Source organism: Rhamphochromis longiceps, linkage group LG14 (genome assembly GCF_057381845.1).
Source record: "Rhamphochromis longiceps isolate RC_006_pf linkage group LG14, R_longiceps_female_GT1.1, whole genome shotgun sequence".
Lineage (NCBI taxonomy): Eukaryota > Metazoa > Chordata > Actinopteri > Cichliformes > Cichlidae > Rhamphochromis > Rhamphochromis longiceps.
In genome coordinates this window covers 9939101-9954557 of record NC_140570.1, presented here as the reverse complement: position 1 = coordinate 9954557, position 15457 = coordinate 9939101, and the positions used below count along the sequence as shown (strand labels likewise).

At 42.0% G+C, this 15457-nt stretch overlaps 1 protein-coding gene across 3 annotated transcripts; it reads right to left on the bottom strand.

Moving 5' to 3' along the window:
* Positions 1-3147: 3147 nt before the first annotated feature.
* Positions 3148-14618, bottom strand: meis3 (myeloid ecotropic viral integration site 3). Of its 3 annotated transcripts, XM_085381109.1 has the most exons (13): positions 14231-14618; positions 13784-13886; positions 10365-10504; positions 9873-10047; positions 9736-9786; positions 9597-9647; positions 9191-9340; positions 8922-9030; positions 7752-7897; positions 7053-7129; positions 5640-5698; positions 5457-5543; positions 3148-4479 (listed from the first exon to the last, which is right to left on the bottom strand). In XM_085381109.1, exons 2-13 carry the CDS (start codon positions 13793-13795, stop codon positions 4280-4282), a joined length of 1257 nt encoding a protein of 418 aa, XP_085237235.1. In that variant the 5' UTR covers positions 13796-13886; positions 14231-14618; the 3' UTR covers positions 3148-4279. The 3 variants fall into 3 exon arrangements, with proteins under 3 accessions (XP_085237235.1, XP_085237234.1, XP_085237236.1); XM_085381108.1 differs by lacking the exons at positions 13784-13886; positions 14231-14618 and adding an exon at positions 13262-13640; XM_085381110.1 differs by lacking the exons at positions 9736-9786; positions 13784-13886; positions 14231-14618 and adding an exon at positions 13262-13647.
* Positions 14619-15457: the final 839 nt, after the last annotated feature.

Sequence of the window (15457 nt, the reverse complement as noted above, 5' to 3'; positions counted from 1 at the left end):
GTAATTGAATGATTAATGACCACCACAGTAACCCTCCTCCTCTCTCTCTCTTTCTCTCTCTCCTGCTCAACCACGCAGACTTTATATTAAAATGGAACTGTGCAATGTTTATGCACACACACACGCACATTTATGCACACAGGTGTGCACATTTCCACACGTGTTCATTTTGCTTCAATAACCTGAATCGTCAAATTCAAGAAGATGAGTCTTGAAACGATGGAGATGTAAGGAGTGTAGTGATATGTATATGAAGGGCCAACACTGCACCAGTGCTGCAATAAAAATCGGAATAGCTTGATCTTATGTGAATTTAATAAATAAATAATAAATGTTTCCCACAAAGTGAGCTTTAATGCATTAAGAAAATAAAAGTAAAAATCTGATTTGTGACGCTGTATGGCTCAAATCTACTGTAATGCCAAACTACACACCTCTACGGGCTACAGCAGATTTTCTGTCAATAAGTCCCGTGCACTGACAGGTGTGATTATTTCTGGTTATTATTATTAATATTATTTTCTGAGGGGGGAAATTAATGATAATGTGTGTGTGTTTTTTTGTACAGATTATAAAAACAGCGTGTCATTTGAAAACCAATCATCTGTTTCAAAGGTCAGAGGAGTGAATATTGATATTACAGCCTTTTTCTTGTTTAAACATACATGTTTACACACTTAGGTTATATGGATTGAGAATGTAAAGGCCTCAGGCTTAAACTTCAGTGGTAAGGAGACATTTCTTTGCATTTCTTCATCTTTTCCCATGTTGATGCTGGAGGTTCTCAAATATTTAAAACCATGCCCTTCACTCCGTGATATGCTAAATGTCAGATACGGCACCATCAAGATGTTATTTTTCATAGACAAACCATATTCATTCATTCCCCTGGTTATCCACATCCCCTGGAGAGACTTCACCAGGGAGAGACATTTATATAAAATTATATAAAATGTCTCACTGAAAAACTTCCTGTTATCCCTTTTTGACTTTTGTGCCCTCCTTCTTTTGGTCTGACTAAACAGTGACAGTGTGATGGACAGTGTGTTTGCTGTAGGCTTTAGTATCTACTTTGGTGCAGAGCTCAGTTTCAAAACCAGTATAAAAAATAATGGTACATTTTCACAGATCATACTGAAACAAAAGTTGCTGAACTATTTGCATGACAGTGTTGTGAAAAAAAAAAGGGATTACCAGGCATACAGGGCTGCATGGGGGGGTGGGGGGGATTAGAGAGTAAAAGTGAGGGGCCCGTCCTGACCAGCATGACTGAGGAGCGAGTGCGTGAAGGGACAAAGAGAAACGAAAAGTGGAGGAGTGCTGAGGTCAGGACCTGCGTGCTAAGGGAGAACGACCATTTCCTGTTGACCCCTGTCTGAACTCTGGCCTCTGACCTCCCCTGCAAGTCCCCATCCTCCTGCAGGCCAAATGGGGGTAGGGCGAGGATGGGGTATTACGTGTTTGTTGTGTCCTTTGGGTGCTGTGAGTGGATGTAAGGCAGCAAACGGTGTAATTATGTGTGGATGTTTGGGGCCTAAAGTAGAAGAGAGGTGAAGGTTATGAATAGGATTGGTGTCTACCAGGCTTTAAGGGGGGAAAGTGAGGCGACAGGCTGCTCAAGTTTTAAGTGTTTGTGCTTCTAAATATGGCATAAACAGACAGGAAAGAAGAATGTGAGCTCTTGTCTGCGCTATAAAACATTTAAGAATTCGGACTCTTTTTTTCCTCCCTGTGATAATCCAGCCTGCGTGACAGATCACTGCAGCTGCAGCCTGAGGCCTCCATCAGATAAACAGATAGTCAGAGGACACCGACGTGACTTATGAGTGGAAAATAGAGAAAGATCGCACCATTTTTCAAAAAATGGTTCTTAGAAAAGCCAGCGGCTGCGATGTTTGTTATGAATGTTTGAATGTCTCTGGAGTTCCACATTTTCTAAGTGGAACGGATTGTTGTAAATCTCACGAGCTGTTTTTATTTCTCGGTGCTGTTTTGCATTAGCTTTGCTGTCCCATTGCCATATGTGTATATATCTACCAATAAGAGAAAAGGTTTATAGTTGAGGAGAATAGATGCATTTAAGGAACTCCAAACTTTTAAATGACTGTTTCTGCAAAATGAGCTGTGTGTTTACTCATAAGTGGCTGTGTTTTCATCAAAAAGCCTGCACTCTGAATGTATGGCTCTTTACAGCATACGATAGAAATGCAATGCAAAGCTGAGTTCATAATTTGACATTTGTCTGGGTTATCCTTTATGTACATCAGACGTATTATCACTCAGCTTTTGCACAGGCTTGTGTATGTGCCAAATAAAACCAGATGCACACATTTCTCCGTTTTTTATTCACATCACCTCAGTAGATGTGAAATGGAGCATTCATAAAGCATTAGAAGTTTGAGCTTCCAGCTTTAATTTAAGGAGTTTAACAACACTATTTTATTTACAGTTGAAGAATTTCATTTTAAGGTCATTTGATTTAACCACTGTCTCGTTTAAATCTAAGAAACACAAGCAGTTTACAACACATTTGAGTGCCAGATCATTTTTAAAGGGGTGACCAGGTTGAGAACACTCACAGACAATGAGGTGAAAATCAGCTTATATCAGTATCATGTCATATCATCGATACCTTTCAATGTGTCCAGCTGGCAGATCTTTAGGGTGCTTTCTGCTTCATTTATGGTACTGTGGTTGTGACCATTTGCTTATGTATTTGCTTTTCAACCAATGCAATGCAATGCTTTGCAATCCACTCCCCGATACCTGCTTCTCCTTTCATGCTGCATGACTTAATCAGTGTTAGGCCTGTTGTTATTGCTCAGCGATGTGTTGCTCTCCCCTCCTCAAGAGTGGAGAGATCCCAGAACAGATCCATGCCAGAATATGAATCACTGCAGATGGAAATAACCGTCTTCTTTTGACTACAGTGGCCTTGACTGAACCGATGTCTTCTAATTTTTCTGGGAAACACATTGCTTCACGACAAATATGAATTTTCTGATCATTATTCGTACAATTTGCTTATGCAGACATTACGACCATGTTACGATAAGCTTTTAAATAAAGGAACACTTGCAAAAGTTAATTTTAACCTGCTAATAAATGTCATGTGATAATATTACTGGTTTAAGACAAAAAACCCTCAAGTTTTATAAAAAGATTTTAATACTTTAACTGTATTCCCATCAACATCTTCATCATCATAATCATTCAGAAATACTTCAGCAGTCCAAGCAGAGTGGAGAGGGAGCCGAATGTTTAAAGAGTCCTTTGGCTGCAGCTCCCCTCACGCACCGCTGTGACAGACAACACTGTAATAGAAATGCTTACAGAGGACTTTGTGTGTGCGTGCGTGTGCGTGCTGCAATGGCTTTCAATGTAGTGTTTACTGCAATGTGTGTGTATGTGCGTGTGTATAGGAAAGATCCTAAGGTAACGGACGCCTGCAGGCGTCTTAAGGAGGTCAGTGGTACGATAGCGAGGCAGACTGGAAGTCATTCATAGTGTTTAGCTTCATGCTGAGGAAGAGCACTAATATTTCAATAAACTCACGTGAAGCTGCAGCCGCCTGGAGTGGCGTGCATAAATATAAAAATAGAATAAGAAAAAACTAACAAAAAAAATAACAACACAAAAAAACAAAAGAACAAAGCTTTAAATAAAGTTTGTGTGTGAAGGGGAGTGTGTGTGTGTGTGTGTGTCTCAGTCTCTGACAGTCAAACATGTGTAGGAAGACAGGGAGGAGTGAAGAAGGCGTGCTCACAGGACCCGAGCCCCGTGCTGTGGCAAAAAGTCCGGGATGAGTATTCATCGGTGTGTCTGATCCAATCCCTGGGTCTTCCTGTGGTTCAGCAGGCATGATGGGAAGTGTAGTTTAAAGCATATGTCTCACCCACAGGACACAGTGGAGTCATTTAAAGAAGAGGAAGCACTTCTACTCTGAAAGAGGTATGGCTTAAACCTGTGGGTCCAGACTAACGCATGTGTGTAAGGGTCACATCCACTTGTGTGAGTGTGTGTTTGTGTGCATGTGTGTTAGGGTGGAACAGCTACATTGAGGTCAGTGTCTTTCAGTGGGGAATGTAAACTTTTGGAGAAATGTGTCTTTTTTTCTTTAAATAGTGTACCTTCATTACACATAATCAGCCGCACGCACTCACACACACACACGCATACATATCCCTCCAAACATATACACACATTCAAACGGCAATTACCCCTCTCTCTCTCTCACACACACACACACACCACATATACACCCCAGATCCTCCCACAACTAATGTGCGTGTATGTCCAGTCCTTGGGTGAGCAGCGGCTCTGCGGGGTGTGCATGAGGCGGCGGGTGGAGCAGCATGGCCGCGTGAGGGTGCGGGCCAGGATAAGAATGGAGGGACGGTCCTGGGTGGGGAGGATAGCCTGGTTGGGACAGGAGAGCGCCGGGGTAGTCACCCTGCAGGGAGGACATTCCCTGGAGACCTGGTGCGAGAAGAAAGTGGAATATTTACGAGGATCCTCCAAGATGCAGAAGTACAGAAGACCCTTCCCTTCTGTCTTAAATCAGTCTTTTCACATTATTAATGGATTATAGGTTTGCACTGGAAACTATGTGAACCTGACGCAGGTATTCAGTGCAGGTTCACCTGTTTAGTTCCTCTTAAGCACCTGAATCCTTTGAAATTTGTAACAGCTTTCAATTAAAGCTACAAATAATTGTTATAATTCATTGCAATATTCTATAAATCAGGAAACATCCCTGTCAGACTTAAAAACAAACGTATGCAGGTTTTAAACACTGCCCTGCTGTACAGCATGTATTTCAGTCCCTTGAACACTGCTGCTGACTTTTAAGAGGTTTTTTAACAACTTTATTTTAGGACACGGGGTTTGGTATTTCAGAGTGGTGTTTAGTGCTGGGCAAAGTTTTTTGTTAATATTAAAATCACAAACTTTAAAACTTCTACTTCAACTAGAAATGAAAATGAAAAAGAAACTGGTGGGTCGTTAATTAACTGTAGCCACGCAGGTAGTTATATTTTATTTAATATGTATAGATATTTCACCTAATCCATGTTATTTATTTTCATTTATTTTCGTTTCATAATCAGCGTTGCTGGTAATTTTCTATAGATTCATACTTCATACTAACTTCTACAGCAAACTGAAAAGACCAAAACAAACATTTCTTAATAATTTCAACTTCCCTCCTTAATTTAGTTCCAAAACCAAAGGCTCCTGTTGAAGATATAATATATCATAATATAATAACATAATGATTTCCAGATTCAGCTTGGTGCTGCAGTTGTTGGGGGGTGTTTTCAGAGATGGATAACTCCACATTTGGTGTGCTAATGAGTATTTCCAGCAGCACAAACGGTGTGTGTCTGTCAAAATAAACTATAGTGTTTGTGCTCCTAGTGACGAATGCAGTTCAGCTGTATTTAATTCTGCCGTACCTGCTGTTCGAAGCCCGAGGTGGGCCTGGCCGTCAAGCCCGTAGCCCCCGAGAGCCGCGCCCTCCGGGCTGTAGGGACCACCCTGACCTGTGAGACAACACACGCCTTCTTACACAAATACACAACAGACACACACTCATATGCACACATTTAGATTTACTGAATGACTGACTAAACACTGACCTGAGCGATTTGACTGATCAATCATTGGCTGGACTATTCTCCTCCTGGCATTGATGAACCTGTATGAAGCATTCACATAGATAGATAGATAGAGAGAGAGAGAGAGAGAGAGAGAGAGAGAGAGAGAGAGAGAGAGAGAGAGACACCCGTTAATGGAGAAAAAGGCTGACCGGGAGACTATTAACCTTTTCCATTTTACAACCACTTAACCCTTTCAGAGGACAGAGTAAATCAGCGTTAGGGCAAAGGACGTATCGATCAGCCCTGTGATAATTGATTGATCTGCATTGATTGGATTTGTGTGTGTGTGTGTGTGTGTGTGTGTGTGTGTGTGTGTGTGTGTGTGTGTGTGTGTGTGTGTGTGTGTGTGTGTGTGTGCGTGCGTGCGTGTGTGTGTGTGTGTGCTCAGAGAGTGTATAGGAAAGATGCGAGCACTAAATAATTTGATTATTTGATTATTGGTTTACTATTCCGAACACAGAGCTTGTGAATTACATGGCACTGCAGCTTGGGAAAAATGCTTCCTGTTACACGGCACACTCCAGTAAAGTACATTAAATGTCTATTTTCAAATCAATTTTTTTTGTGTGCACTTTTTAACTGGATTAAAAAAAAAATACTTTGGGCTTTGTAGAATAAAAACTTGCAAAAAAAGTTCACAAAGCAAAGTAGCAGCAACATAATTTCAACACAACATTAAAAACAGGGCATGCTGGCAGGGAGGATCTTAAATCTCCATCAATAGAGCACCAGAGAAACGAGTCCTAAAACCCAGAAGAGATATAGCAGTTCTACACCTCTGGTTCCCTCGTTTGGATTCAGGTCTCTTTGGTTAGAAAGATGAAATAAGGTCTAGCTTTAAGCTTTAGAAATCTGGATGCATGCTCAATCACCCACACATTTGCATAATGACAAAAAATAGCACTACTGACTAACAATGGGCCAATTAACGTCATTACGCTGAACCCAGGTGGTTTTGTTTATACCATAATGCCTGCATTTTAGTTTTTCCAATTGCACTTATGCTGCAAAGATCAGAAAAGAGATGTGCATTCATTCAGATTAATTTGCTGACATGCCATGAGCTTTTATTTTACACGATAATTAAAGAACAAGAATCTGCTTTGTGCGGAGAAAACAAAGGTGATGCTAACTTCTGGTTTAACCTACAGAAAAAGGAAAAAAAACCTTTCCCTGCCACACTTTAAAGGAACAATGAACGTCAGAGGGGCGGAGCCTAAAGGAGCGTAACTATTGGACAAAGTTTAAACCCTGGAACGCAGTTCTGTTCATATAGCACCAAATCACAAAACTAGTAACATGCACAATAAAAATAAATCTTGGCATAAGAAACATAAAATGTAAAGGTTATGCTTCACATCTAAAAATGTAACTGATGTTGAGCACACTTACCAGTTGTTGACCTGTAAGATGGTCAGTCCTGTATCCTGTGACAGCTGCTTCTTCTGCTCCTCAGATGGGTACGGATGCTGCAGGAGGACACACGAGGCTCAGGTTAGAGAAATCAAACATTCCAGACTCTGCGCTGTGATCTTTTCAGCTTTTGTTGAGAATCATCTCGAGGCCTGAATCTAGAATAAAGCGACGTGTGTGAGCTCTCAGCTCGAACATCGATGACCTTCCGTCTGAGCGAACATCTGCACTCCCATTTTCACCCTCATCAGCCCCTCTCGCTTTCCATCTCAGTATCTCTCTCTAACTCACACACACGTTTTAATAATTGAAGTGAAGCAACATTTGACCTGCCTCATTTAGTAGCTAATTACCAATCCAAGCAGCTCACCAACAATTACTCACTCCATTTCTGTTGCTTCCACAATTATTCAGCAGCAAGCATATTCACATAATCACTTAATCCCAGATTTTTCATTTAATTTAATTGACCTCCATTATACCTCCATTCACCCCTCTTTCTATTCCTGTCATAGACGTTTTGTTCCATGCTAAATCCTCTCTTTCACTAATTACAGCACGCAGACTTCCTTTGTTTGGTTACCAGTGTGGAAGGATGACTTAACTACCGTTTAAATTCAATATTTTCAAGGGTAATAATTCACTTTAATGTGGAAGGTAGATGAAAAGCCAACCCACCGACAGGTGCTGGAAGAGCCAAGCTCTCATGATATTTGTGGCCACTTTAGGGAAGATCCCCCTCTTCTTGTTGTTCCTCCTGTCTCTGTCCGTCTCGTCCTCCTCACCTGTGCTGGGAGAGGCCACGCCTCCATCGAGACCATCGCCTGCAGGGAGACCATGGAATCATCATCATCCTAAATGACTGCCAGCATCTATCAGGTCCCAACTCACGCGAGCCCACTAAGCAAATGTGTTTGACCCGAGACAGGCAAACTGCGTCAGCTTTAAAACCACACTCTGCTTTCACAAATCAAACTCACCATAACTATTATTTTACAGTTTAGTATAACTGCTGTGCATGTCATTCATTTTACGGTTGAAAGATGGTTAATTTTCTAGAGTTATTGCACTGAAACTATTTTTTCTATCCAGCTTGAAATATTTAATATTGCGAATGACAGAGAAAGGCAGTAATTTGTCTTTAAGAAGCTGAAAGCGAAGAATGTTTCTCATTTTTGTTTAAAAACACCTAAAGTGATTCATTGATTATCAACGCAGCTACCAGTAGTTATGATAATACTGGCTTGTTTTAACACACAGTTATTTATATTCTTACTATACACAGTGAATGTGTAACCTGCTTTCCCTGTGTCTGCTTCCTCACTGCAGTGTTTTCTGGTGCACACAGTAGCTCTGTTCATCATTAACTATTGATGTCATGTAAATAATACACATATGATCATGTCTCACGCACAAATTGTCCTCTGCTCTGCGCAGACTGATTCTTTTACTTTCCACTCTATCTGCCTGTCTTTTCTGTACTCTGACTCTTTAACCCTGTGGACACCTGCCAGGTAACACCCTTATGTCTCTTCTCTAAACTGAGTGGTTTCTGTCATGTTTCAGGCATGCTTCCAGCACAAAAGGACTGGCTGTGCATCAGACGTTAGTGAGAATGACCTCTCCCTATACAGTTTATTAGGACTACCCTCAGAAAAACCTGAAGCCTGCTCTTATGGCCATCAAACTAAGTATTTATAGATATATATTGAGAAACACATCATTGAGGGTACAGAGATTGGGGAAAGAGTTAAATTTAATTCCCTGATGGTTTTAGATATATCATAGCTGCGACTTCCTTTGGCTATTATAATTATGCAGCTAAGATCTGTGCTAGCGTATGTGTACCTGCATCACTACAGGTGTCTGCTGTGCTGTGTGAAGGTAGGCCACAGGTGCCTGGCGTTCCCAGAGGAGTAGTGGCACATTCATCTGGCTCTCGTAGCCACGATGCATTCTGCAGGCACAGGGAAAGATGGAGGACAGAGGTGAGATGAGGAATTCCTAGTACAGGCGGAATAAAAGGGAATTGAGAAACACTAGGGGCACTACTCTGGATTCTCAGTGGACACAGATGGATGTGTGATAAGCATGCCGATCAACATCCAACGTCTCACCTGCTCCGACAGACTGGTACAGGACCCGGTGAAATCCTCCATGTCAGACTTGGACCCACCCTCTCGCTCATCCAGCACAAGGTCTGTGGGCATTTTGCCCTTCAGACAGGTGATGTAGCGATGGCAGAAATTATCACACAGGTCGTGCACCTTGGGAAAAAGATTTATTTATTTATTTATTTTTACAGATTTTTACTTAATAATTAATACTAATAATACCTAATAATGAGCTTTAAGCTTTAAGCCTACCAACAGATTAAAGGACAGGTGCACATATTTCAAATTTAAAGAAATTATAACTATAACAATAAGAATTTTACAGACTTATTGCCTTTCTTGTTTAGTTTAATAAAAAGAAATATGATGCTAAACAAAGATAACATCAACAACATGCAGTCTCACCAACCTTCTCTAACTCCAGTAAATGAAAGCGAAGAACCTGTATGGCCTGGATCATCTGAGGAGGAAAGATGCACTTTAGTTATGAAAACATATCCCACAATGTGAAATCTGAGTTAAGTGTGAAGTTAGTTGGTGCATCATACCAAATTGTCCAGCTCGGGATTGGAAGAAAAAATGGGTTTCTCTGACCGAATCTGCAACCCGGTATTAAAAAAATCTGTAAGCAAACAACATCAACTGAGACCTGGTTCTCTGATTGGGCCTCACAGTCACCGCTCACCTGCTTTGCGAAGGCGGCGATGTCATCGTTGAAGGATTCGGAGGAGCAGACGTCGCTGTGATTGGTCATGCCAGGGAGGTGGGAGGTTGCTGACAGGGAGGTGGAGTCTCGAGGGGAGCAGGTGGCCAGCTCACACTTCTCAAACACTAAGGCCAGCAGTGGAAACAGTGGGTGACTGTACACACACACACACACACACACACACACACACACACACACACACACACACACACACACACACACACACACACACACACACACACACACACAGAGTTAACAAACTATACATAAACACAGTCACAGTTGACATTCATGTGTTAAGAGAAACTTTAAACCGCAGTATTTATGTTGCACACAGCTATAAACACTCCATGTGTATTTTCATATTCAGCACAAACATATACTTTATGTTAATCTCATAAGAGTGTGCATGTACTTAAAAATTTTCTAGCCACTGGAAGGCTACTAAATCATTTTTTGACACATGCTTACCCGTAGATCTGGTCCTTGTGGTGTTTGAGGGAGTCGGGGATGGTGGGTCCGTACTGCGGGGGAGGAAGCCCCCGGACTTCATCCCCGTACCCCCCCACCGACATGCCCTCTGACCCTGAGTAGTGCACCAGCTCTTCATACTGAAACACAATTAGATGAAAAGACAGAAAACATGAGACACGTTGGACATCTGTGGCTGTCTGACATCAAATCACACTGGGATTTTATTATGTGGTCGGGCTGTCAGTGGAACGGTCTAATATACAGTTACAGTTACTAGACCTGATGTGGGTTTATATCTGTATGCTTCTGTTTATGCTGTCATTTATATAAATGGAAAATGACCGCATATTGATATTGTAAGTTTGAGTATGTGTGTAAGTGCTATTACAACTAGTAATCCTAGCTAATCTGAAACTAACTGTCGAACCAGTGTCACTGCAGTTTGATGTAACATTCATGAGAAAAATGGCCTGGATCATCTGAGGAGGAAAGATGCACTTTAATTATGAAAAATTGCTTTTTTTTTCACTTTGGTAGAATGATGAGATACTTAAGGAAATTCTAGCAATGCCAGGATCCTAAAACACTCATGAAAGCCAAACAGAAGCAGCAGCAGCAGAGCTGCAAAGCAGTTATCCTCACTACTTGAAAAGTTTACTTTCTGTGAGCTAAGAAGAAGAGGAGGAGATAACAAAAGAAGGCGATGTCATCTTTGAAGAAAGACAGCAAGCCTGTAGCTGCTAATACAGTATCCTGGTTGCATTACTCAGACAAGACAGTAGCTGTGCAGACATCTCTCATGATTTGCTGTGTGACAGCCTCACTGAGGCCCACTTGCAGAGGGAATCATACACAGACATATGTTGCAGACGCAATGACTCACACATGCACAGAGACAATCGTGCACTCAGCAGCCCTCAAAATACGTGTCATGAATCCACATGTCTGACTCCCTGGTTCCCCCAACTTGCTCTGTCTCTGTGTGAGTTTTATTGAGTTATTGAAACTCAGTCTCTAAGGTGATGTTGCTCAGGTCAGAAGATCTGCTTCTGGGACTCCTGTTACACTCCCAAAGGGCCACTGGGATCAGACTGCACGGGACAAGTGACCCCAGCATGGACACCTTTAACTTCAGTGTTATTTTAACCCAGTCATTAATGTTATGATGCGCTTAGGCTGGTTTTTACTGCGCAGACTGTTTCCAAATAAAGGTTTCTGATTAACCACATTATTTTTATATTTATTTTACTCAGAAGTGTCCACTTCCAGATCATCAGTGATGTTTATTTGTAGAGTGCAAAAGCAGATAACCTGCAAGTGGTGAGACAGTGAAACCTGGTATAAAAGCAATTATTCTCCCTCAATGTTAACCTCTGGGAATTACATAAAAGAATGAAACAGAAATTAAATCATTCCTCTTTACACGCATGCACATGCCTTCCATGAAAACCCCTCTTTAGGACCCCTTTGGAGGTCTCCGGACCCCACTTTGGGAACCACTGTCCTAAACGCCTTATCAAATTGTTGCATTTCAGCCTCACATATGGCCACCGGGATCACAGAAAGCACCTGCTCTGAGGCCCTGTCCCCGGACACCTTCTAGTTTTTATGGAGGCTGGCTATTAACACAATCACCGCTATCAGATTGCGCGTCTCTCTTTACGCACGGCCCCTATCGAGTTTCCGTGCGTCAAGGCGGATCAAAGCGAACAAGTCGAGATGACAAATTCCGCGAATGTTCCCTTTTTTTCAGAAAAGTCACGGAGCCGGTAAACAGGATTCAGATGGCAGAACAACATTTTCATTATATTTAAAAAAAAGAAGTTATAGCTGGCCTAACAGGAGACTTTGAGCTGTTTGACTATGGTCATATGCGCCACAGTAACGCAAAGTTTTCTAAAAGAGGAAACCTGGAGCACATGCTGTGTTTCATAAATGTCAGACACTATGTGAAAGTAAAGCTGAGCAAAAGAAGCTAATGTTCTATCAGCGGAGAATAATTTAACTGTAAATATAAATTCTTTCAAACTGAAATTTAAAAACTGTGTTTTAAAACAAGAAACACGCAATTTAATCTATGGGCTTAAAAGTACAAGCCTGCTTTCATTTTACTGGAAAATAACTAAGTGTGGATATTTTTGATAATTTTGTGCTAAACTTCAGATTTTCCACGCTCTTCTAAAATCAATAAACCTTAAAAATCGCAAAGCGCAAGCAGCGGGCGATACCCTCCACAAGGAAAGAACATAGATTTAGCATATATTTCTATAATGCACTGTTTAAAAATTGTATTAATTATTAAATTTGCCTAAGATATGGAAATGATTATCTACAGCTTTCCAAAACGAAATCTACATATTTCTTCTGAGGGTAAAATACCCGTACCTGTTGCAGGTTATAGACTGGAGCGCCACAATATAGGCGTGTTTTTCGCAGAGACACGTTAAAGCACTGATTTCCATTTGAATTGATTGTTTAATTTTAATTTTTAACTTTTCTCTTTTAATCTGCGTTATTACTGTACGAACCCGAATAAAAACATTTAACGTTAAATGGAGCAGTGAAAATCTTCTGTCTCTCAATATACAAATGAGCCATACAGCAAGTATCCATTTTATTTCTGCGATCTGAAAATCTTTCAGTTTCTTTATATGGGCTCTGTGTGCAAGCAGTTCCCGGTACACGTGGTTGTCCATGTTTGGCCCCTGCTGCTCTCGCTGTCTGCGCTGTTTTCACACGGCAGTGATTTTCTGTATACACACTGAATATCTACACTTGCTTTCCTCCATTCAGAGGTCTCTGTCCGCCTGCTGCCCGTCAGCCTATTTCTCCTCCACCACCACCACCACCACCAAGCCTCTGAATCACTGTAGCAAAAAAACTGACCTACTTACCGAGTTGCAGAGCTGCATCTCTTCTCCTCTGCCTCTTAATGACCTCCACTCTAAACCTATCTGACATTAGGCTATACGCAAAAAAAAAAAAAGGACATTCTTTTATGGTTCCCACACTGCAAGTTATGCATCGCATAAACTAAACTAGACCGAATTTTAACTCGTGAAATAGATTATGGTTGATTAAAAGTGGTGGGCCAAAAAGTTCTTTGAATCAATATCAAATTGATTATAAGTAAGCATTTAGCTGCTATATACAGAATATTTTATGATGAGTTTTTATAGCATGAAATGATATTAATGTTCTGTCCTTTCCCCTACTAAACATCCACTGCTCTCCTTTCACTGGGCCTTGATTTTTTCTTTTTTTTTATGTGCCCTGCAAGCAAGAGGATTTCCTACCATGTGCTCCCTTTGTGACTGTTTTCTAATTACTTCTCTGTAATGATAAAACGATGTTAGCCGAGACAGGCTCTTGTCTGCCTCACTCATTAAAAAAAAGAAAAAAAAGAGCAGCCCTACCCTCTTCTCCATGCGACCCGACAGCCAGTCCTACACCGGGGATGATGATGCGCTGCTCGGCTAGCGCAGCGTGCTTTGCTCCCTTCCTCGTCCTTCCGGGGTCCTGGAAATAAAAGTGCATTTGTTTTTATATTTATTGTGAATTAAGTTGTAATTGTAAGAACAGCCCATGGGATTCAACAACAGCGTGAGGTATTGGATATAAACACTTAGGACCTGCTCCTTGTGTGCGTGTGTGTGTTTACTCCGAGTCCATCGTGCTTTATATAACAACATAACGACGGGACTAGAGGTTTTATGGACGGCTGATATTCTATGGAGGACCTAATGCTTTATAGTAAGATAATAGCTAATAAACGCTATAATAATCCCAGCAGCCCATTAAACGCTATTGCCGGATGAGGAGGAGTAATGCGAGGCTCAAATAAATGGTGTAAAATGTCCCACCGAGACGTAAACGCTCGCCGTATCCTGTCCTACGCCGTGTCCTGTGTAGTCCACAATCCCCCGGTGTGAAAGGGAGCGGCGGCTTCCTGCAGCGCCTCGCCTCCGCCTGGTGCGCGTCTCGCTCCGGATCGCAGAGCGTCGGGATGCTCGGTGCTGTGGAAGACGGACTCACAGACAGCGTCCCTCCTTTCCCCCCAGTTTTTTTTTTCTTCTTCTTCCTTTCCTGGCTCCTCGCGTTTGGCTGTCCGCTCAGCATACGGCGACAGGCTGGAAAATGTCACGGCTGGGAATGAGCAATGGTGTTTTCAGCCTCCAGAGGAGAGACGGAGGAGGAGGAGGTGCAGAGAAGGAGGAGGTGGAGTGGTGGTGATGGTGATGGTGGCGGTGTGCGGGGAGGTTTCGGAGGGTCAAAACACGACGGGGTCTCTTGCCCCCCCACCCACGCCCCCCCTCATCCCTCCTCCTCCCTTTCCTTCTTTTCCCCTCCTCCTTATCCTTATCACACACACAAACGCCAGAGAAGAAGAAGAAGACGCAGACCCCCTCGATCGCTTTTTTGTTTTTATCTCCGCGCTGATTTCACTCCTCCACCCCTCCATCCTCCCCCTGCAGCTGCGCGGTTATCATCTCGGGATAACTGGGGAGAAGAATAGCGATAGCTCACACTGTTTAAGAGAATCTATGAAAATCCAGACACTTTGAAGGTGTGTGATCACCTTCACACACACACAACAAAGACATTTCATTCAAAACGGTCTCCTTCTGAAATATGGGCACTTTAATCACATGTGCAACAATTAGGACTTGAATTAGAAAGAGAAAGCTGTAGAAAAATAACGCTGGTTTGCCTTCGGCGGAGTTCATCTCCACTAATTATAGGATTAAAGTTGGTCTCGGTGAAGCTATCCCTCCTGTGCCTCATAAATAAGTTTGGAGCGTGCTCATGACATTTACAGGCTCACAGTGTTTTGCTGTTTTTGTTGACGTCCATTCAAGGGCAGCCTTTTGACCCAAATCAAATGCCACCCTTTGGCCCTCTTTCTTAATTGTTGTTGTTGATTGAAAGACGTCCGAAAATAAAACCATTACGCGTAACTTTCATTTTAACCAGAAAGAGAGAAACAGAGAGAGAGAGGGGGGACCTTTCAGATGTTAGTGGCATTGCTAAACTCGCCGTCTTGTGTTGTAAATGACATCTAAGTAACATGATAATTATCCAAAACGTTC

Excerpts from the sequence above, each read along its gene's own strand:
- meis3 (XM_085381108.1), bottom strand. Across the intron at positions 9,787-9,872 it reads TCGCCGCCTTCGCAAAGCAG|ATTCGGTCAGAGAAACCCAT; the intron begins GTGAGCGGTGAC and ends ACCGGGTTGCAG. Across the intron at positions 4,480-5,456 it reads CCTCGGGCTTCGAACAGCAG|GTCTCCAGGGAATGTCCTCC; the intron begins GTACGGCAGAAT and ends TTCTCGCACCAG.